General features: G+C 34.3%; 1 protein-coding gene across 2 annotated transcripts; it reads left to right on the top strand.

Annotated features, from left to right (window-relative positions):
• lcp1 (lymphocyte cytosolic protein 1 (L-plastin)) lies at window positions 1-22600 on the top strand. 2 transcript variants are annotated; one of them, XM_067408723.1, is made up of 16 exons: window positions 1-108; window positions 3507-3596; window positions 4871-5034; window positions 5246-5369; window positions 5494-5626; window positions 9427-9508; window positions 9603-9768; window positions 10075-10217; window positions 12384-12479; window positions 12709-12904; window positions 13522-13600; window positions 13856-13970; window positions 21106-21239; window positions 21317-21437; window positions 21521-21645; window positions 21731-22600. In XM_067408723.1, the coding sequence occupies exons 2-16, from the start codon at window positions 3530-3532 to the stop codon at window positions 21861-21863; spliced, it is 1878 nt and encodes a 625-aa protein (XP_067264824.1). In that variant the 5' UTR covers window positions 1-108; window positions 3507-3529; the 3' UTR covers window positions 21864-22600. The 2 variants fall into 2 exon arrangements, with proteins under 2 accessions (XP_067264824.1, XP_067264825.1); XM_067408724.1 differs by having other exon boundaries at window positions 3-104.
• Window positions 22601-25459: the final 2859 nt, after the last annotated feature.

Below are 25459 nucleotides of genomic sequence, written 5' to 3'. Positions count from 1 at the left end.
ACGCTGTATGACACTTCCTTCCTCTCACATTTGAATAGAGTTACAGCAGCAGCAGCCCAGAATCTCACCAGAGACAGATACACCATCAAGTCCACCATCCATCTGTAGGTAAGAGATGCACAACACAGTTTGCATTTGTCTGTAGAGTGAGAGAAAAAACAAGAACTGATGAAATGAGAAACAGCCTGATCCTGATCCTTTCAGATCTTGATCACATGATGTGTACTGAACATATAACAGCTTTAGATGAAGATTGTACATGTTTGTGCCTCATGCATTAGATTATTTACCTCTCAACAGTTACTCCACAGATTTTAGTTGAATATTAATATTACTTATATATAAATATTATTCAATGTTAAGGGAACGTTCTGGCAAGTTATGAGCAAATGTTCATCCAGTAACATTAATAGAACATCATCTGGTCTGTAATTATGTTCTCAAAACGTTAGCACAAAAACATTATTTATACATGTTTTGTGGAACATTGTAATTGAACGTTTGTCATTTTTTAAATGTTACTTCTACTTTCGGAATGTTCAGAGAACATTCAAAAGTAACGTTCCATGATGTTTTCAAAATGGAATGTTCCATTAATGTTCGCATAAGCAACCTTCAGAGAACATTCAGAAATAACGTTAGCATAACTTAAATGCAAAATCTTCTTAAAATATATTTTTGTTAGCTGGGAATACAGTCGAGCTCAAACATCTGAGAGTGAAAAGGCTCATATTTGCCATTGCCATTTAATTGAATAACTTTGCTTGTCCAATGCACATGATATTACCAGCATGGCAGTATGAGAAATTCATTTTCATTCGATTTTGAATACCAGTTTTCAAGTTCAGACCCCGCTGTGTGTCTTAATCATGATTGTGGCTGTTTGTATGAAGCGTTGGGGGATTTTTGAGCCTTTGGTGTAATCTGAAGCAGAAGTGAAGCTTTGCTCTGCTGTTAAATTGAAACAGGAAACTGTGGTTTAGCTGTGCAACAAGTGCATGAAGTTACAGATCATTCTCAAGCATCTGGGCTCCATCTTACATCTCAGTAAAAGACCATAAAGTTTTATTCACACCTTTGCAAAGTCAAAGTGAGGAATGGTGCAGCAGCAGAATCGATTATATCATATCTATTTCTAGGCTGAGCTAAAACAAATGCAAAATGAACATTTGAAAGAGGAAGATCAGAGCACATGTGGAAGGCAGACATTTTGAAATGATACTGAAATAAGCAATAGTTGTTCCATTGCTCAAGTCAATGAAAAAGTCAATAAAGTTACTGCATAAATTTAGAATGAGCAAGTGTTACTAAAAATGTTTATATTCATGTTACTTAACTAAAGTTAATCCTAAAAATGTATTAATAAATGTAAAACTGAGACGCTGAACAGAAGTATTGTTCATTGTTAGTTCATGTTAACAAATGAAAGCTTATTGTAAAGTATGACCAAAACAGTTTTCAGTGAAACATGATGCTCAGATTTGTGCTGATAAAAAGCAGTTATCGTTGTCATGAAGATGCAAATGTGCAGCAGACATCACTTTAAACAGAGCAATTATTTGCATGTTAAATGCAGTGATAATGAGCGTCCTTTTCATAGAATTTGCATGAATAAAACACAAACGAGCCCCTCTTCGTCATCCACACAACTACATGTGTTTAGTTTTGTTACAAGAAAGAAATGTATAGGCTGTTTTCTGGAGATTTAAACTCAGCGAACAAGGAGCAAGGTTCTCTCAAAGTTATGAACAAACGTTCTTCCTGTAACATTAATAGAATGTTTGTTCAGAGAGAATAGACATTTTTTTTAAATGTAACAACTTGTTTTGGAATGTTCAGAGAACATTCAAATGTAACATTCTCATAATGTGTGCAAAATGGAATGTTCCATTAACTTTCTCATAACCAGTGTTAGGGAAAGATACTTTTAAAAGTAATGCATTACAATATTGCGTTACTCCCTAAAAAAATAACTAATTGCGTTACTTTTAATGAAAAGTAATGCGTTATATTGCTTTTACATTACTTTTTCTCACCTGGGTTGGGCTTGCTTGTTTTTTAAATAACAAAAAAGTTCTATTTTTGGCAAATGTTAAGGCCCTTTCACACCAAAAGTGAAATGAATAAGCCTCAGGTTGAAGGAAATGCATATTTACGCCTGCACAATAGAGGGCGAAACTCAAACAAACCTTTCAGCTGTGCTGCAGTTCTGAATTAAAGAAGAAGAGGATACAGGAGAAGGAAGTTAAAGTCATTTTTGCTCATTAGTATGGTTAAATTAGATCATTGAAGGTCAGCAGCAAAGCCATTGGATAATAAAGTGAGATTAAATACATAAAGTATATTTGTGTAATTTAATATAGTTAATTATTAAAGGTTTGCATGCAATTCTGCGCATGCATTTCACTGTTTTTTATTCATTTTAAGGAATACTGAATGTTTTCATGCAAGTGAGATGAGTAAATGCATGTTCACATTTAGTCTAGAACTACAGTAACCATTGTGTTCACACAGCACACACAACTTTATTTCTCTCAACATGAGGACAGGAGGCGTTACTTTACTAGTTACTTGTAATGCGTCACCACCAACACTGCTCATATCTAAGAAAATGTTTTTAAAACATTTAAAAAAAAACGGGAATGTTCAGAGAACATTCATAAATAATGTTTTCATTACTTAATGGGAACATTAGCAAAGCTTGATCATGAGGTAAAGCAGCTGGAGGCACATTTAAAACCATGAGCTTCATACCTCCTCCATGATTACTGACATCCTGTTGACGTTCAGAGAACTCATCTCACACCTTCAGAAGCAGGAAGTCAGTTCTGCTGATGTTTCATTCGATTGATTATCTATGCATAACTGCTGTAAACGTACTGCAACGTTCGCTGCCATTGCTAATGTATACTTCTCATCCGGATACTATGATTATGCTCTGCTGAGCTGTATTTTTTAATTTCTCCTCCTAAAACCACATGTTACTCAAAAACCAGAAAAAGCAGCCACTTCCTGTGTGAAAGGTCTTGCACAAGCCTCTGGATGGCATGTTCACTTCTTCAGATCACGTTGTTACAAAAGCCCACATTGAATGTTTTTAACAGCTAACATTCTTCTCAAAGTTATGAACGTTCTTCCAGTAACATTAATAGAATGTGCATTTTAAAGTTATCTGGTCTTTAATAATGTTCTCAAAACTTTAGAACAGAAAACATTATTTATGCATTGGTCATGAAATGTTTTTTCTTTTCTGAAATGTTTTAGTTAAAAGGTCATCTAACATTGTTTAAATGTTACCACTTCAAAAGTAACATTCACATCATGTTTGCGAAATGGAACGTTACATTAATGTGAAACATTTTTGTAAACAGAGGATTGTTTCTTCTCAAACAGCACGATTTCACTTCATCACAGGCACATCTCGTTGTTCTCCATCAGTGGAGAGACACAAGCGGAAGGTGTTTGTGTATCACCTGCTTCAAACACACTCTCGCTCTTGTTCACAGGTGATCTATTGTGACAGTGAAAGATGGCGGGCACATCACACATCCCAGGGGACGAGATAGAGGAACTGAGAGAGGCCTTCAGCAAAGTCGGTGAGTGAAGAGCCAAATCCCTTTACATTCAGATGCAGTGTAAAGATGGAGCAGATTTAACTGGATCATAATGTGTTGCAAATCTGATTCCTCTTTACACTTCTGGTTCCTCTGCAATTTTATTAGTAATCCTTTTTAGTACTTTTGAGGGACCCAAATAATTGGAGCAAATTTCTTAACAAAAATAATAGTACCTTAAAAATAAATAAATAAATGAAATTTGCATTTATTGCACTGAAACCTTTTGAATGATTCATGAAAAGTTATGTTCAATAACTGTTTTTCAATGATTCATTAAAATAATTAGTTTATTCAACTGATTTAAACCAGTGTAGTTAGTGTTAACTAAAACTAAAAACTATTAAAACTATTTTTTATTCATTGAAATAAAGCTGAAATAAAATAAAATGTAAAAATAAAAATAAATAAATAAAAACTTGCAGTTGAAAATGAAATATAATTACTAAAACTGAAATAAAAATAAATAAAAACAACAAAATCACTAAAACAAACAAAAATTAAAATGACTAAAAAAAATAAAAATAGAAGCTAATTAAAATTACTATCACAGTATATAAAAAATGCTAAAATAACAATCTAAATCTACTTTTGAGAAATTGAGCAATTCATTTTTAAAGAATCAGTTCATTAGAGTGAATCGGACTACGCTGGTAATGAAACAACTGAAATAAATACGTTTAATTAGTAAAATGACTAAAACTGAAATAAAAATCAATTAAAGCTAAATAGAAATGAAAATGGCAAAATGACCGAAATTAAAATGAAAACTGAAAATATAAAATAAAAGCTAATTAAAAATAGAAAAAAAAAATACTTTAATAGAATATAAATAATACTAAAACAACACTGATTCAAACCAATCTGAATCAATATTTGAGATATTTTGAGTCTTTTTGAGTGATTCATTTAAAGAATCAGTTCATTAGAGTGATTTGGACTACACTGGTCACGAAAAAACTGAAATAAATAAGTTTATGTAGTAAAATTACTAAAACTGAAAAATAAATTAAAGCAAAGTAAACAAATGAAGATGGTAAAATGACTAAAAGAAATTAAAATGAAAACTGAAAATGTAAAAATAAAAGTTAATTAAAAGTAGTAAAAAAAAATCCTATAAAATAATATAAATAATACTAAATTCTACATTTGAGTCAGAACTACATTTATGAATCAATTCAGACTACACTGGTCATGCTGCATATTTGCTGTTATGCTACTGTGCAGTGGGACTGACCTTTGACCTTTTCTTGAAGATGTGGACGGCAACGGTTACATCAGCACAGACGAGCTGAACGACCTCTTCAAAGCAGCCAACCTTCCGCTGCCAGGATACCGCATCCGTGAGATCGTACAGGAGCTCAGCAGGACCATGGACCTCAACCAGGACGGAAAGATCACCTTCGATGAGTTTGCCAAGGTCAGGTCAAAGGTCACCACTCTATCAGATGGGAGAGAAAACCAAAGGCCCCTTATATAATATTTGCATTTATTAATTTTGCAGATGCCTTTATCTAATACAACTTATAATAAAATATGAATTTAAATGATTTTAAGTCGTCCTGAGACCCTAGCTGAGAACTGTCACCTGCCCAGTCATCCTAAAGGTCGTCCGTGTGCATCTGTCACAGGTGGTTCATGACTTGAAGAGCTCAGAAGTGGCCAAGACTTTCCGTAAAGCCATTAATAAGAAGGAGGGAATCTGTTCAGTGGCTGGAACCTCGGAACAGTCTGGAACGCAGCACTCGTACTCCGGTGAGTCAAAACACATCAGACACTGAGACTAGAGATGAAGAAATAATACAAAAATAACAATACTAACAGCATTACATGCAAGATCCTTTGATAATGTTGATGCTGTGTGTGTGTGTGTGTGCAGAGGAGGAGAAAGTGGCTTTTGTGAACTGGGTCAATAAAGCCTTGGAGAAAGATCCGGACTGCCAGCATGTCCTTCCCATGGATCCCAGCTCCAACGATCTGTTCACCGCGGTGGGAGACGGCATTGTACTCTGGTACGTGCAGCACAAACCCAGCTAACATTCTCTGAACGTTCTGGCAAGGTTCTCTTAGAGTTATGAACAAACATTCTTCTGGTAACATTAATAGAATGTTCGTTCTAAGTTATCTGGTCTTTAATAATGTTCTCAAAATGTTACAAAAACATCTATACATCATTCATGGAATGTTTTTTAAAATTTATTTGTTTCGGAATGTTAATAGAACATTCAAAAGTAACATTCAAATAAAGTTTGGAAAATAGAATGTTCGCTTAAGGGTCGCAAAACCAAGAAAAAACACTTTTAAAATGTAAAAAAAAAAATGTATGAATGTTTTCATAACCTAATGCGAATATCAGCGAAACATTCTCAGAACATATTTTTGTTAGCTGGGAAAGAACATACATATGGAAGCTTGTTTGTGCCACTAAATAAAAAAAAAAAAAAAGGTAATTGCTACTTTTTATATCACAATGCTGACTTTATGTCTCGTAATTCTGACTTTATATCTCGTAATTCTGACTTAATCTTGCCCAATTCTGACTTTATACCTCATAATTCTGACTTTATATCTCGTAATTCTGACTTAATCTTGCCCAATTCTGACTTTATACCTCATAATTCTGACTTTATATCTCGTAATTCTGACTTAATCTCTCCCAATTCTGACTTTATAACTCGCAATTCTGACTTTATATCTCGCAATTCTGACTTTATAACTCGTAATTCTGACTTTATATCTCGTAATTCTGACTTAATCTCTCCCAATTCTGACTTTATAACTCGCAATTCTGACTTTATATCTCGCAATTCTGACTTTATAACTCGTAATTCTGACTTTATATCTCGTAATTCTGACTTAATCTCTCCCAATTCTGACTTTATATCTCGTAATTCTGACTTAATCTCTCCCAATTCTGACTTTATATCTCACAATTCTGACTTTATATCTCGCAATTCTGACTTTATAACTCCCAATTCTGACTTTATAACTCGCAATTCTGACTTTATATCACAATTCTGACTTTATATCACAATTCTGACTTTATATCTCGCAATTCTGACTTTATATCTCGCAATTCTGACTTTATATCACAATTCTGACTTTATAACTCACAATTCTGACTTTATAACTCGCAATTCTGACTTTATATCACAATTCTGACTTTATAACTCGCAATTCTGACTTTATAACTCGCAATTCCGACTTTATATCTCGTAATTCTGACTTAATCTTGCCCAATTCTGACTTTATATCACAATTCTGACTTGATAACTCGCAATTCTGACTTTATATCTCATAATTCTGACTTTATATCTCGTAATTCTGACTTAATCTTGCCCAATTCTGACTTTATATCTCGTAATTCTGACTTTATATCTCGTAATTCTGACTTAATCTCTCCCAATTCTGACTTTATAACTCGAAATTCTGACTTTATATCTCGCAATTCTGACTTTATAACTCGTAATTCTGACTTTATATCTCGTAATTCTGACTTTATATCTCGTAATTCTGACTTAATCTCTCCCAATTCTGACTTTATAACTCGCAATTCTGACTTTATAACTCGCAATTCTGACTTTATATCTCGCAATTCTGACTTTATAACTCGTAATTCTGACTTTATATCTTGTAATTCTGACTTTATATCTCGTAATTCTGACTTAATCTCTCCCAATTCTGACTTTATAACTCGCAATTCTGACTTTATAACTCACAATTCTGACTTAATCTCTCCCAATTCTGACTTTATAACTCGCAATTCTGACTTTATAACTCCCAATTCTGACTTTATAACTCGCAATTCTGACTTTATATCACAATTCTGACTTTATATCACAATTCTGACTTTATATCTCGCAATTCTGACTTTATATCACAATTCTGACTTTATAACTCACAATTCTGACTTTATAACTCGCAATTCTGACTTTATATCACAATTCTGACTTTATAACTCGCAATTCTGACTTTATAACTCGCAATTCCGACTTTATATCTCGTAATTCTGACTTAATCTTGCCCAATTCTGACTTTATATCACAATTCTGACTTGATAACTCGCAATTCTGACTTTATATCTCATAATTCTGACTTTATATCTCGTAATTCTGACTTAATCTTGCCCAATTCTGACTTTATACCTCGTAATTCTGACTTTATATCTCGTAATTCTGACTTAATCTCTCCCAATTCTGACTTTATAACTCGAAATTCTGACTTTATATCTCGCAATTCTGACTTTATAACTCGTAATTCTGACTTTATATCTCGTAATTCTGACTTTATATCTCGTAATTCTGACTTAATCTCTCCCAATTCTGACTTTATAACTCGCAATTCTGACTTTATAACTCGCAATTCTGACTTTATATCTCGCAATTCTGACTTTATAACTCGTAATTCTGACTTTATATCTTGTAATTCTGACTTTATATCTCGTAATTCTGACTTAATCTCTCCCAATTCTGACTTTATAACTCGCAATTCTGACTTTATAACTCACAATTCTGACTTAATCTCTCCCAATTCTGACTTTATAACTCGCAATTCTGACTTTATAACTCACAATTCTGACTTTATATCTCGCAATTCTGACTTTATAACTCGTAATTCTGACTTTATATCTCGTAATTCTGACTTAATCTCTCCCAATTCTGACTTTATAACTCGCAATTCTGACTTTATAACTCACAATTCTGACTTTATATCTCGCAATTCTGACTTTATATCTCGCAATTCTGATTTTATATCTCGCAATTCTGATTTTATATCTCGCAATTCTGACTTTATAACTCGCAATTCTGACTTTATAACTCGCAATTCTGACTTTATATCACAATTCTGACTTTATAACTCGCAATTCTGACTTTATATCACAATTCTGACTTTATAACTCGCAATTCTGACTTTATATCACAATTCTGACTTTATAACTCGTAATTCTGACTTTATATCTCGCAATTCTGACTTTATAACTCGCAATTCTGACTTTATAACTCGCAATTCTGACTTTATATCACAATTCTGACTTTATAACTCGCAATTCTGACTTTATATCACAATTCTGACTTTATAACTCGCAATTCTGACTTTATATCACAATTCTGACTTTATAACTCGTAATTCTGACTTTATATCACGCAATTCTGACTTTATAACTCGCAATTCTGACTTTATAACTCGCAATTCTGACTTTATAACTCACAATTCTGACTTTATATCACAATTCTGACTTTATAACTCGCAATTCTGACTTTATAACTCGCAATTCTGACTTTATAACTCGCAATTCTGACTTTATATCACAATTCTGATTTTATAACTCGTAATTCTGACTTTATATCTCGTAATTCTGACTTAATCTCTCCCAATTCTGACTTTATATCTCGCAATTCTGACTTTATATCTCGCAATTCTGACTTTATATCTCGCAATTCTGACTTTATAACTTGCAATTCTGACTTTATAACTCGCAATTCTGACTTTATATCTCGCAATTCTGACTTTATATCTCATAATTCTGACTTAATCTCTCCCAATTCTGACTCTATAACTCCCAATTCTGACTTTATATCTCGTAATTCTGACTTTATATCACGCAATTCTGACTTTATAACTCGCAATTCTGACTTTATATCTCGTAATTCTGACTTTATATCATGCAATTTTGAGAAAAAAAAAAATCTGAATTGTGAGATAAAAAGTCGCAATTAACTTTTTTATTTTATGGTGGAACCAAGCTTCCATACATACTGTACATGTTCAGTATTTCAGTAGTCAGAAATAAGGTAAATATTACTCTTTGCAGTAAAATGATCAACTTGTCTGTGGCGGACACTATCGACGAGAGAACCATCAATAAGAAGAAGCTCACGCCCTTCACTATCCAGGTGAGTTGACGAACGCTCATTCCTGATTGGGTGGTTTGTTTCATACACTGCTGTGATGGGATTTTAATACTCATGTTCATGTTTGAATGTTCAGGAGAATCTGAACCTCGCGCTGAACTCCGCCTCTGCTATTGGCTGCCATGTGGTGAACATCGGAGCAGAGGACCTGAAAGAGGGCAGGCAGCATTTAGTGCTGGGACTCTTGTGGCAAGTCATCAAAATTGGCCTGTTTGCCGACATTGAAATTAGTAGAAACGAAGGTACAAATTACTACAAAATAATCACACACACACACGGCCAACATGAACTGCTGCTACAGCATGTTTGTCCAGCTAACAATTTTCAGGATGTTCTGGGAATGTTAGTTTTTAGTTTTTTAGTTATTCATGAAAGTTTTCTTTAGAGATAGAATGTTCTTTCTAGGTTTGCAGAACATTAGGCTGTATTTCTGCACAGTAAATGACACTTGTGGCAATGTAATGAATGACATTCAGACAATAAGTGTCCACATACTGAATGTTTCTCCGTTGAGTCACATGATTGTGTGTGTGTGTGTGTGTGTGTAGCTCTGATCGCACTGCTCAGGGATGGAGAGAGTCTGGAGGATCTGGTCAAACTGTCTCCTGAGGAGCTGCTGCTGCGCTGGGCAAACTACCACCTGGAGGAGGCCGGATGTCCCAAAATTAACAACTTCAGCTCAGATATTAAGGTACAGTAGGAGCAAAATCACAATGATCTATCTATCTATCTATCTATCTATCTATCTATCTATCTATCTATCTATCTATCTATCTATCTATCTATCTATCTATCATTTATTCCATCCATCATCTTCTCTCATTTATTCCACCCATCCATCTCTTTTATTCTATCCATCCATCATCCATCCATCTCTCATTTATTCCATCCATCCATCTCTCATTTGTTCCATCCATCCATCCATCCATCCATCCATCTCTCATTTATTCCATCCATCCATCCATCCTTCCATGCATCCATCCATCCATCTCTCATTTTTTCATCCATCCATCATTTATTCCATTCATCCATCCATTTCTCATTTATTCCATCCATCCATCCATCCATCTCTCATTTATTCCATCCATCCATCCATCCATCCATCAATCTCTCATTTATTCCATCCATCCATCCATCCATCCATCCATTTCTCATTTATTCCATCCATCCATCCATCCATCAATCTCTCATTTATTCCATCCATCCATCCATCCATCCATCCATCCATTTCTCATTTATTCCATCCATCCATCCATCCATCCATCCATCTCTCATTTATTCCATCCATCCATCCATCCATCAATCTCTCATTTATTCCATCCATCCATCCATCCATCCATCCATTTCTCATTTATTCCATCCATCCATCAATCTCATTTATTCCATCCATCCATCCATCCATCCATCCATCCATCCATCCATCATTTATTCCATTCATCAATCCATCTCTCATTTATTCCATCCATCCATCATTTATTCCATTCATCAATCCATCTCTCATTTATTCCATTCATCCATCCATCTCTCATTTATTCCATCCATCCTTCCTTCCATCCATCCATCTCTGATTTATTCCATCCATCCATCATTTATTCCATTCATCCATCCATCTCTTATTTATTCCATCCATCCTTCCATCCATCATTTATTCCATCCATCCTTCCTTTCATCCATCCATCTCTGATTTATTCCATCATCCATCATTTATTCCATTCATCCATCCATATCTTATTTATTCCATCCATCCTTCCATCCCTCTCATTTATTCCATCCATTATTTATTCCATTCATCCATCCATCTCTCATTTATTCCATCCATCCATCCATCATTTATTCCATCCATCCTTCCTTCAACCATCCATGTCTCATTTATTCCATCCATCATTTATTCCATCCATCCTTCCTTCCATCCAGCCATCCCTCATTTATTCCATTCATCCATCCATCTCTTTTATTCCATCCATCCATCATTTATTCCATCCATCCTTCCATCTCTGATTTATTCCATCCATCCATCATTTATTCCATTCATCCATCCATCTCTTATTTATTCCATCCATCATTTATTCCATCCATCCATCCATCTCTGATTTATTCCATCCATCCATCATTTATTCCATTCATCCATCCATCTCTCATTTATTCCATCCATCCTTCCATCCCTCTCATTTATTCCATCCATCCATCCATCATTTATTCCATCCATCCTTCCTTCCATCCATCCATCTCTGATTTATTCCATCCATCCATCTCTTATTTATTCCATTCATCCATCCATCTCTTATTTATTCCATCCATCCTTCCATCCATCATTTATTCCATCCATCCATCCATCATTTATTCCATCCATCCTTCCTTCCACCATCCATGTCTCATTTATTCCATCCATCCATCCCTCATTTATTCCATTCATCCATCCATCTCTTTTATTCCATCCATCTCTCATTTATTCCATCCATCCATCATTTATTCCATCCATCCTTCCTTCCATCCATCCATCATTTATTCCATTCATCCATCCATCTCTCATTTATTCCATCCATCCTTCCATCCCTCTCATTTATTCCATCCATTATTTATTCCATCCATCCATCCATCCATCTTCCTAGGAAGTAGCAACACCCTAGCAAACATATCCATGAACTTAAAACTCTCAAACTTTAAAGATTAAAAGAATTTTAAAAATTCAGGCCAGGCTTTCTCAAGCCAGCATCAAAGTTTGTCATGACACATTTACTCATCTAGTTCACACTGTGATTGTGTAAATCCCAAATGTAAATAAAGTTGTTCTGTGGATGTAAAATGGCTAAATATGAACAGAACGCATGTAACCTCACCGTCATCTTTCATCCTGAAGGACTCCAAGGCCTATTACAACATCCTGAACCAGGTGGCACCTAAAGGAGATGAAGAAGGCATCCCGGCCATCCCTGTTGACATGACTGGAATACGGGTGAGAACATAATCTCATATGCAATTCAAAAACGTAAATCTTAAATTTAGGCCTAAACATCAACTCATAGTAAGAGACATCTGTCACACTGCAGGATCATTTAAGATGAACTAGACAAAAAAGAACCAGTTATTTGAACCTTCAATGTTGATGAAAAAGGTTTGGATTAGTGTTAGTGTTCAGCAGGTTTCGGAAGAACCTCAAACACTCATTGTTTGTATTGTGACAGGAAAAAGACGACCTGAAGAGAGCCGAGTGCATGCTGGAACAGGCCGACCGGCTCGGCTGCCGGCAGTTCGTCACGGCCACAGACGTGGTCCGAGGAAACCCTAAACTCAATCTGGCCTATGTGGCCAATCTGTTCAACAAGTATCCTGCACTGAAGAAGCCGGAAAACCAGGACATTGACTGGAGCTCTATTGAGGGTAAGTGAATCTGAACCGTCTTTAAAGGGATAGATCATTCTGTCATCATTTACTCATGTTGTTCTCAGAAAGTCCAGTAAACATTCTTCCAGCAACGTTAATGGAATGTTCATTCAATGTTATCTGGTCTCTAATAATGTCATCATTCATGGAATGTTTTTTCTGAAATTTTGAAATGTTACTATTTGTTTCGGAATGTTCTGAGAACATTCAAACGTAACATTCCCATAATGTTTGCAAAATGGAATGTTCCTTTAACATAACCAAGAATTTAAAAAAATATATAAAAACCTGCAAGTTTTGAACAGAAGTCAATAGAAACTGGTTACCAACAATCCTCAAAATCTCTTCTTTTGTGTTCAGCAGACAGAAAGAAAGTCATAAAGGTTTGTAAAAACATGAGTAAATGATGACTGAATGATTTTTATCCCTTTAAAATCTCTTTAATATCTCAGACATTTCCACTGCAAATTAATGAGATTAAATGGAGGCTTTTGCTGAAGTCTCTTGCTTCTCCTAAGATGAAGTCCTATAAAGAACTATATTTACATATATTACATTCAGCAAATAGTAAATATTATATATCTAATCCATATCTCATGTTCGGTCTCTGTCAGGAGAGACCAGAGAGGAACGCACCTTCAGAAACTGGATGAACTCACTGGGCGTTAATCCACGTGTCAATCATCTCTATGTGTAAGTAAAGTACCGCCTCAAAAATACTCTGGCAACTAAAGCTCTATTGATGCACTGAAACTTCAGAAACAGAAAATTAATCTTCGGCCTAAGCATATTTGTAGGGCTAAAATGTTCCAAAATGTCTCTGTCACTGGGACTCCTCATGACACCTACTTCACTGAGACCTGTAACACTTTCTGCATGTAATACTGGAGGTTGTTCCAGCAGATGGCGCTGCTGCTGCGTGTTCTCACTGTGATCGTGTTCTTCTAGGGATCTGGCTGATGCGCTGGTGATCTTCCAGCTGTATGAGAAGATCAAGGTTCCTGTGGACTGGGACAGAGTGAACAAACCACCGTACACCAAACTGGGCAGCAACATGAAAAAGGTACAGCTGTGTTATGAAAGAGATTGATGTTTCCCTGTGTTGAAGTTACACCTGGGAAGATTCTGCTTCAGGGTTCGGCATTCATTATTACGACATTTAAGTCGGATGAAGTATATTATTTTGTACATATATTTTTACATTTATAAAATATTTTATTTACATATTATTTTATTATTTATGTCTGATGTCTTTCTGATAAACAGCACAGAAAATGATTTTGCAAAAGCATTAATTACCAACAGACTTGTTTGCCGTCACGCCAAAAAAAAAAAAGGAAAAAGAAAAAACAACAACTAATTAAAACAATAAAAATAGCAAAAGCACACATTAAAATTACATAAAATTTAACTAAAATGAACAAAAACTAATATTATTAATAGGAAAATAAAATATAATATTATTTATATACAATATTATACAATTTTAATATGAAATAATATTATTAAAATATTAATAAAAACTATAATAGTATATAATTGATATTAAACTAAAAGAGCTAAAAGAGAAACATGCAAATAAAAGTGAGTTTTCCTCAACACACACACGTAATAAATGTCTTATGAATTAAAATAAAAGCTGAATTAAAACAAAATATAAATATTAGATGAAAAACTTCCCAAGGCAATATTTTTAATTTCCGTTTAGTTTAAGCTGAAGCATTAAACTTATAACTGTAAAATAAGATAAAATAAAAATCGTAAATAGTAATATTTTTTTTTTTTGCTATTTTGTGTTTATTTTGATCTTTCATTTCAGTACAATCACAACACAATATATTTCAGTTTACATAATGCTCATTACGATCACAAAATGTTTTAACAAATGCAGTTATGAACAATTACTTGCTGTGTTTTAGTATGATTTGTACTTTAGGTTTGTTCGATTATTTCAAAATATAATTTCTTTTCCTTTTTTACAATTATTTATAAGTAAAAACAAAAACAAAAAACAAACAAAAAAAAAAACAACAAGGGCAAAAAAAAATAAAATAAATAAAAATAAAGAAATAAAGAAAAATAAAAATATAAACTATATACATCCAGGGAAAGAACATGTTTCTTAGTTAAACTCAATCCTTAACAACCTCAGGTGACTTATTCTATTCTCAAATGACTTATGGTAATGATTATTACATACGTATACAAACATATATTATTAACATATACATTATATATTAATCTTGATCTATTTAAGTATAGAAGCAAAATCTGATCTTCTTTCGGATACATATGCAACCCAATTCCTCCACTTTTCTAGAAAAACATCTCTCTTTAAGTTAACAAAAAAGGTAATCTTTTCCATCATATAAATTTCAATGGTCACCTCTATCCAGTCATCTAATGTCGGTCTCTCTTGTTGCAGCCATTTGCGAGTGATTGCCTTCTTACTGGCTGCTAAGAGGACGCCCATCAGATATTTGTTATCCACTGCAATAGTTTCTAAGCTAGCACAACCAAAATACAGTAGTTTGAATTCTAGAGGTATGTCTCTTCTAAAAATATGTTCAAGAGCATCCTGTAATTCTTTCCAATATTCCTGAATATATAGGCATTCCCAAAATATATGATAATGATTTGCTTCATTGCATCCACAGTTTCGCCAACATTTTGAAGTGTTGTTATTGTATTTGGCTGTTTGTATTGGTGTTATAAAATATCTAATAATGTTTTTCCAACAATACTCCTTCCAATTTAGTGACCTAGTTGATTTCCACTGAAATTTCCATACAGTTGACCATTCTTCATCAGAAAAAAATACTCCACTTTCTGTCATCCATTTCTTTTTTATATAATTTGTAGAGTGTTTTTTCATATTTATTAAGCTCTTGTATATCTGAGAGACTATCTTATATCTAATACCTGATGTATATGCTTTTTTAAGCAATTCTATTAGTGGATTAAGATTATCTTTAAGTTTCCCTTTTATTTTTTTATCATAATAACTTCGAGCCTGAAGATATCTGTAAAAATCCTGATTTTCTAATGAGATCTTTTCCTTCAATACCTGAAAACTTAGGATTACACCTTTCTCAATGATTGTGCAAAAAGAAGTTATTCCCTTATTTGTCCACAACTTGAATCTATTATCCGACTGATTTGGAGTGAAGTCTGAATCATAAGCAATCCATTTAAAAATGGAAGTATATTCCAATAATTTAAATTCTTTTATCACAGATGCCCAAACATTTAAAGTAAGCTTTGTCCATGGGTCTTCTAGTGTATCTATATATTGTCTTAAATTATTATCTGCTAATATTGCTTGTACAGGGATATTCTTTGTAGTATAGTTTTCCATATCCTTCCAAGGAGCATTATAATGTGGGTCACACCAATTCATCACTGTCCTAATTTGCGCTGCTGTATAATAATCTTTTAATGAGGGAAGAGCCCACCCTCCTTTATCCTTTGGAAGCTGCAATGTTTTAAAGCGTACTCTGGGCTTTTTCCCTTGCCAAATAAAACGTGAAAGCAATTTATCCCACTCTATGAATTGTTTTCCGGTTATTTCTACAGGTAGGCATTGGAATAGGTAAAGATATTTTGGTAATACATTCATTTTAATTGCTTCAATCCTTGAGCTAAAACTAAAAAAGGGAATTAGATTCCATCTGGCTAAATCTTCTCTGATTTTTACAGTTAGTGGATCAAAATTCTTTCTTTGTAATTTTTCTATATTTTTCGTCAAATGGATACCTAAATATTTAAATGACTTTGTATGCCATTTTAACAAATATGTATTTTTTATATTTACAGGGGGATTATAATTATATGAAATTATTTCCGTTTTATCAATATTTAATTTATATCCAGAAAGAGGGCCAGAACTCTGAAGTTGTTTCATTAGTTGAGGCAAAGACTTGGTTGGATCTCCAAGATAAATCAGTATATCATCTGCATAGCAGGCTATTTTGTGTTCCACTCCTTTTATACTGATACCTTGAATTGTTTTATCCTGTCTGATGCTTTGTACTAAGGGTTCTAAATATAGTGCAAATAGTTGAGGTGACCATGGACATCCTTGTCTAGTGCCCCTTTCCAATGTAAATGATTTTGATAAATAACCATTAATCTTTATTTTTGCAGTTGGTGTATCATAGAGTGCCTGTATGCTTCTAATTATATCTTTGTGAAAGCCAAATTTATGTAGAACCTTATAGAGATAAGTCCAATTGACTGAATCAAAGGCTTTTTCAGCATCTAGACTTAGAATCATTGATTTTAATTTATTTTTCTTGATATAATTCATAACTTGCAGTGTACGCCTAATATTATCCTGTGTCTGCCTCTGACGGATAAAACCTGATTGATCTTGATTTATTAGGTTAGGTAAGAATTCCTCCATCCTTCTGGACATAATTGATGTAAAAAGTCTATAATCGACATTCAATATTGATAAAGGTCTATACGATCCACATTCTAGCTTATCTTTGCCTTCTTTTGGAATAATAGATATAACTGCATCCTTCCAGGATGGAGGAGCTATTGCATTCTTTAAAACCCAATTAAAAGTGCGGACCAGAATAGGTATTAATTCCTTTTGGAATACTTTATACCATTCTCCAGTAAATCCGTCCGGTCCTGGAGATTTATTAGATTTTAGTTTAGTAATAGCCCCTTTTACTTCATTTGCTGTTATTTCTGCTATCAGTGTTTTATTTTGCTCATCAGTAAGGGTAGGTAACTCTAATGTATCTAAAAAACAATCAATCTCCTGGTTTCTATCTTCAGGCATTTTAGAATATAATTTTTTATAATACCTTTCAAAAGTATCGTGAATATTTCCTTGTTTGGTTTGTATTGTATTGGTAATAGGATCCTTGACTTTGTATATAGTTTGATCTGCTTGTTGTTTTTTTAATTTCCATGCCAATATTTTCATAAATTTAGATCCATTCTCGTAATATTTTTGCTTAGAAAACATAATTTTTTTCTCTATTTCTTGAGTATACAGCATATTAATTTCGTTTCTTGTTTTCTTTATTTGTTCTAGTATTTTTGGGGTTTGCTTGTCCTTATGTTCTTTTTCTAATAAATTTAATAGATGCTGTAATTTTTTTAATTCCTGTTGTCGAGTTTTCTTTTTAAGTGAGGCTAGTGCTATAATTTTACCTCTTAGTACTGCCTTTGCAGCATCCCACAGTATGGGGGGTGTGACCTCTTCATTATCATTAGTTTCTAAATAAGAATGAATCTCATTTTTAATACATATTTTAAAAGAAGGATCATTAAGAAGATTCGAATTAAGTTTCCACAAAGTATCCTTAGATTTATTATCTAGTTTTACTGTTAGGTAGATTGGGGCATGATCACTAATATCTATCGTTCCAATATCACAGCTTGTCACCCTGGTCCTATCTCTATTAAACATGAGGTAATAGTCTATCCTGGTGTAGACATTATGTGGAGGAGAAAAATGTGTATAATCCTTAGTATTCGGGTATAGATCTCTCCATACATCAATTATGCCAATATCATTCATCAATGTGTTAATTTTCCGATGGATGGGTTTAGAAAAAATAACTTTTTTGTTTGAAGAGTCAAGCTCAGGCTGTAAATGTACATTCAAATCACCTCCACAGATCAATATACCTTGTGTTTCAGAGGATATAATCTGAAAAATCTTTTGAAAAAAGGTGACATTACTACCTGGTGGGGCATAAATGTTAAATAAAGTAATATATGTTCCATTCATCACTCCATGAACAAAAATAAATCGACCCTCTTTATCAGCATACTCATATTTCTTTTCAAAAATAATCTTGTTGGATATCAAAATAATAACTCCTCTTCTATGCCCTGTATGATATGAAGAATAATAGATCTGGGTAAATCCCATTATTTTCAACTTTTCATGCTCAGTGTTACTCAAATGCGTCTCTTGTAGATATACAATATGAGCATTTTCTTTTTCATTTTGCTTAAGATTTTTTTCCTTTTAATTGGGTTAAGCAAACCATTCACATTGAAAGAAATTACTTTTACTTCGCTATTTGCCATGTCTGTTCAATATAACATTGCAATCTAAAGGATGATAGAAGGCAAGGCACAATCCCTGGAGAAACAATAAACAACAAACATAACGTGCTTCCAAGATAGGGGTCAGGAACATACGACCCTGTAACAAGTTAGTAGTGGCGTCTGGCATGGAGGGAAAACCTTCTCTTCCATAGTGGTGATTAGGGCCCTCCTGTTCACCGTCTTTACATGAGATATAAGAGAACATAACTCACGTGTCCGACGTTACGACGTAGGTATGTGCTGTCATTCAGTAATACGAAAAGAGAAATAAAGATCTATCTAACGAATCAAGGTCCAAAAACATACTTTTCCTCTCTTTTTTTTTTTTAAATCGTCAGCTTCGCATTATCTTCTATATGCCTGTAGACGTTCTCTGATGTCTGTCGATCTCGGTGCCTTTCTTCCTCTTGTTTTTCGTTGTGAAACCGTCTCCCAAGAAGTGCGCTCTAGTTGCTCAGCGAGTGATTCAGTCAGCGATGTTTTCTCCACGTTGAACCCTCTTTTCTTCAGATCCATATACGCTTCGTCAGCTGTGTTGTAGATGTGGGTTCCATCCTCATAGAACACACGTAGCCTGGCCGGATAAGGGGTCTGGAATCGAATCTTCTTTTCTTTTAGCGCTTTTTTAACCTCCGTATATTCCTTTCTTTTTTGCAGAACCGCAGGGGGGTAATCATGATCGAAGTAGATTTTTTGTTGACCCACAAATATATCCTTTTTCTTCCATGCTTTCCGGATCACTTCTTCTTTCATTTTGTACCTGAGGAATTTCACTACAATCGACCTGGGTCTCGCGTTCACTCCAGGCTTGGGTGCAAGTGCTCGGTGTGCTCTCTCCACATGCAGTTCTGCCTCCGGAGGAAAATCCAACGTGTCTCGCAGAAGTTGTTCAATGTAGTCAGTCATGGGATTTTTCTCTGCGCCTTCTGGCACGTTGTATATCCTTATATTATCTCTTCTCGATCTACCTTCTTGGTCAATCTGTTTGCTTTCCAAATGCGATTGCATTTTTATCATTTTTTGCATTATCTCTTCCACGTTTTGCATTCGTGTTTCAGCTTCGTCAATGCGATCTTCTGCGTGACTAATTCTTTGGTTTGTCTTGTTTAATTCAGTCTTAATTTCATCCAGCTGACGATTATTCTCTTTGCGAAAGCTTTGAATCTCCTCCAAAATTCGTTCCAGATTGGTTTGCATGTTATCTGAGGGAGCTTGCTGACGGTTAGCATCTTGCTTTTGAGTTAACGCTAACGTATGTGTTGCGTCGGCTACTTCTTGCTGTCTACCTTCGGTTTCTGGCACCTCCGTGTTCATTTTCCTACTCTTCTCTCTCGTTTCCATCGTTGTCCCACTATTATTGACTGTTTTAAAAAAAGCTTTCGTTTTTCTCAAGATTTAGTGGACTTTTTAATTAGAACGTCGGAGGAGACGATGAATTACGCTGCCATTCACTCGGTCGCCGGAACCGGACACCAAATAGTAATATTTTAAATAATATTGACAAATAAAATTACAAAAAGACATAAAATTACTAAATAAATTACTAAAATTAATCATAAAAGCTAAATTATTAATATTATAATATAAATATTAATTATAATATTATTATTAATTTCTATTGTGAAATAATATTCTTAAAATATTAATTAAAACTATAATAGTATATAATTGATACTAAACTAAAAGAGATAAACATCCAAATATAAGTGAGTTTCTCACACAAGCTAATAAAAATGACAAAAGCACAAAACAAAATTACAAAAAATAAATTACTATAGTTAATTAAACATAAAAGCTAATATTATTAATATTATAACATAAACATTAAAGCCAATATTATTAAATTTGAATATTAATTAGTATTCTTAAAATAACAAGTCTAACGAGAGTCTGATGAATTGCAGTTTAAGATGAAGCATTTAATAAAATAAAAATTTAACAAATATTAATATTTTGAATAAAAAAACTAATAAAAATGACAAAAGCACGTAACAAAATTACTAAAAAAAATATTAAAATTAATTAAAAGATAATATTATTAATATAACATAAATATTAATGATATTATTATATCAAATATTAACTAGTATTCTTAACGAGAGTCTTGTGAATTGCAGCTGGAGAACTGTAACTACGCAGTGGAGTTGGGAAAGAAGGAGGCTAAATTCTCTCTGGTGGGAATCGCCGGACAGGATCTGAACGAAGGCAATCGCACGCTCACACTCGCTCTGCTCTGGCAGCTCATGAGGAGGTAAAACAATCGCACACACACACACGATCACACGTTTGTGACATACACACCTCTCACCATCCTCCGTCCGTCTGCAGGTACACGCTGAACATCCTGGAGGATCTGGGCGACGGGCAGAAGGTCACCGACGACACCATCGTGACCTGGGTGAACGACGCGCTGGCACAAGCGGGCAAAGGCACCATCAGCGGCTTTAAAGTAAGCAGCACGCGTTCACACTGGAGAAACGCCAGTGACGTCCTGCTTGACCTCTGACCTCTTCATTCGTTGTGATTCTTTAGGACGGTTCCATAAGCACCAGCATGCCAGTCCTGGACCTGATTGACGCCATTCAGCCCGGCTCCATTCGCTACGACCTTCTCAAGACAGAAGACTTGACAGAGGAAGAGAAACTCAATAACGCCAAGTATGTCATCCTCATTAGCATATTAATGAATATTCAATGAACTGTGCTGACCCAAACTCACTGTTGTCGTTTCGTGTTTTTAAAGGTACGCCATCTCCATGGCGAGGAAGATCGGAGCCCGTGTGTACGCGCTGCCGGAGGATCTGGTGGAGGTGAAGCCGAAGATGGTGATGACGGTGTTCGCCTGCCTCATGGCTCGAGGAATGAGACGAATCTAGAACCCATCATCCACTCAACTGAGATTATACGCCTCTTTTATATTTCCTTAAAGGGACTTTTATTATCAGCTCAATTATTGTGTTCTTTCCATGAAGCAAATTATGTAAAAAAAGATGTTCTTTCTCAGTATTTTGGTCTTGTTTTTCATACAAATATGAATTTTTTCTCTCCTGAATCGATTCTGAGCTCAGTTTTTAACAGTAGATGGTGCTCTAGGCTAGTTTTTAACCGCAGGCTCAATTGCTCATGAAGAAGAGCACTCGTGCATTCGGCTATGTACTTGCACCTCAGAATGCTTAATGCAGAATGTAATACACTTCAACTCTTTCGAACTTTATGAATGATTATTTTATAGGAGGTTCAAGTGGTATGTGTAAGAGTACGGCCGTTTCTAAAGCATGTAGTGCCATCTGCTGTTAAGCTCAGAATCGATTCGAGACACGATCTTGATGCATTCAGAAAATCTTAGAATCGATTCAGAATCATTTCTCGATTCGCGATTCAACGATTTATTGTCTTACTTTATAGTCAAAACTGATCTAATCTTGACAAAACACATATTGTTGGAAAGGTCTGATATTTGGTGTCTATTTTTGTACTTTTGGAAAAGATATATTTAGACAGAAATGTATTAATTTGTTACAGGAGTATGCGTCCAAAAAATTTCAATGGAATGTTGGTGACACCCGGTGGATATTTATGGTACAACGCCTAAATAAAATCACATGGGTACTCATGGCAATCTCATGGCTTTGATTTTATATCAATTTTACAGTAAAAATTATTTTGTAAAATATATATTTTATATCAAATAACAACTTATCTATAGTACATTTGATTTACAGTAAATTTAAACTTCTATAACTTTTTCATACTTTCATTTTTTTAAGTGCTTCAGCAACAATCTGCTGAGTGTCTTTTAAAACAAGACTAAGAGGTCTATATTCCAAAGCATTCTTAAATTACAACAATTTAAGTTTGTATAGTGCATTGGATAAGTTAAATCAAGATTCATTCAAGGGGTTAAATCAATTTAAGGGTTTAAATCAAGTTAACTGGTTAAATTGAGATTCATTTTAAGGGGTTAAATCAAGTTAACGGGTTAAATCGAGATTCATTTAAGGGGTTAAATCAAGTTAAGGGGTTAAATCGAGTTAAGGGGTTAAATCGAGATTCATTTAAGGGGTTAAATCAAGTTAAGGGGTTAAATCGAGATTCATTTAAGGGTTACATCAAGTTAAGGGGTTAAATCGAGATTCATTTTTGATCATCACTTTTGATTTTAAAGGGGTGGTTGATCATGATTTCACTTTTTTAACATTTTGTTAGTGTGTAATGTTGCTGTTTGAGCATAAACAACATCTGCAAACGAAGTTTTTTTTTTTTTAAAGAATTCTCTGTTTAAGGACTACAACGGCTGGTAGGGACTACAAAGAGCTTCTTCTTAAAATTTACATAAACCCCGCCCCCGAGAACACACAACAAAGGAGGTGGGGCCATTTAAGGGGTTAAATCAAGTTAAGGGGTTAAATCGAGATTCATTTAAGGGTTAAATCAAGTTAAGGGGTTAAATCGAGATTCATTTAAGGGTTAAATCAAGTTAAGGGGTTAAATCGAGATTCATTTAAGGGTTACATCAAGTTAAGGGGTTAAATCGAGATTCATTTAAGGGGTTAAATCAAGTTAAGGGTTTAAATCGAGATTCATTTAAGGGGTTAAATCAAGTTAAGGGGTTAAATCGAGAGTCGTTTAAGGGGTTAAATCAAGTTAAGGGGTTAAATCGAGATTCATTTAAGGGGTTAAATCAAGTTAAGGGGTTAAATCGAGTTAAGGGGTTAAATCGAGATTCATTTAAGGGGTTAAATCAAGTTAAGGGGTTAAATCGAGATTCATTTAAGGGTTACATCAAGTTAAGGGGTTAAATCGAGATTCATTTTTGATCATCACTTTTGATTTTAAAGGGGTGGTTGATCATGATTTCACTTTTTTAACATTTTGTTAGTGTGTAATGTTGCTGTTTGAGCATAAACAACATCTGCAAACGAAGTTTTTTTTTTTTTAAAGAATTCTCTGTTTAAGGACTACAACGGCTGGTAGGGACTACAAAGAGCTTCTTCTTAAAATTTACATAAACCCCGCCCCCGAGAACACACAACAAAGGAGGTGGGGCCATTTAAGGGGTTAAATCAAGTTAAGGGGTTAAATCGAGATTCATTTAAGGGTTACATCAAGTTAAGGGGTTAAATCGAGATTCATTTAAGGGGTTAAATCAAGTTAAGGGTTTAAATCGAGATTCATTTAAGGGGTTAAATCAAGTTAAGGGGTTAAATCGAGAGTCGTTTAAGGGGTTAAATCAAGTTAAGGGTTTAAATCGAGATTCATTTAAGGGGTTAAATCAAGTTAAGGGGTTAAATCGAGAGTTGTTTAAGGGGTTAAATCAAGTTAAGGGGTTAAATCGAGAGTCGTTTAAGGGGTTAAATCAAGTTAAGGGGTTAAATCGAGATTCATTTAAGGGGTTAAATCAAGTTAAGGGGTTAAATCGAGAGTCGTTTAAGGGGTTAAATCAAGTTAAGGGTTTAAATCGAGATTCATTTAAGGGGTTAAATCAAGTTAAGGGGTTAAATCGAGAGTCGTTTAAGGGGTTAAATCAAGTTAAGGGTTTAAATCGAGATTCATTTAAGGGGTTAAATCAAGTTAAGGGGTTAAATCGAGAGTTGTTTAAGGGGTTAAATCAAGTTAAGGGGTTAAATCGAGAGTCGTTTAAGGGGTTAAATCAAGTTAAGGGGTTAAATCGAGATTCATTTAAGGGTTACATCAAGTTAAGGGGTTAAATCGAGATTCATTTAAGGGGTTAAATCAAGTTAAGGGTTTAAATCGAGATTCATTTAAGGGGTTAAATCAAGTTAAGGGGTTAAATCGAGAGTTGTTTAAGGGGTTAAATCAAGTTAAGGGGTTAAATCGAGAGTCGTTTAAGGGGTTAAATCAAGTTAAGGGGTTAAATCGAGATTCATTTAAGGGGTTAAATCAAGTTAAGGGGTTAAATCGAGATTCATTTAAGGGTTACATCAAGTTAAGGGGTTAAATCGAGATTCATTTAAGGGTTACATCAAGTTAAGGGGTTAAATCGAGATTCATTTAAGGGGTTAAATCAAGTTAAGGGTTTAAATCGAGATTCATTTAAGGGGTTAAATCAAGTTAAGGGGTTAAATCGAGAGTCGTTTAAGGGGTTAAATCAAGTTAAGGGGTTAAATCGAGATTCATTTAAGGGGTTAAATCAAGTTAAGGGGTTAAATCGAGATTCATTTAAGGGGTTAAATCAAGTTAAGGGGTTAAATCGAGATTCATTTAAGGGTTAAATCAAGTTAAGGGGTTAAATCGAGATTCATTTAAGGGTTACATCAAGTTAAGGGGTTAAATCGAGATTCATTTAAGGGGTTAAATCAAGTTAAGGGTTTAAATTGAGAGTCGTTTAAGGGGTTAAATCAAGTTAAGGGTTTAAATCGAGATTCATTTAAGGGGTTAAATCAAGTTAAGGGTTTAAATCGAGAGTTGTTTAAGGGGTTAAATCAAGTTAAGGGTTTAAATCGAGAGTCGT

The sequence above is a fragment of the Chanodichthys erythropterus genome, chromosome 14 (genome assembly GCF_024489055.1).
Source record: "Chanodichthys erythropterus isolate Z2021 chromosome 14, ASM2448905v1, whole genome shotgun sequence".
Taxonomy (NCBI): domain Eukaryota; kingdom Metazoa; phylum Chordata; class Actinopteri; order Cypriniformes; family Xenocyprididae; genus Chanodichthys; species Chanodichthys erythropterus.
This window is presented reverse-complemented; position numbering and strand designations above follow the sequence as displayed.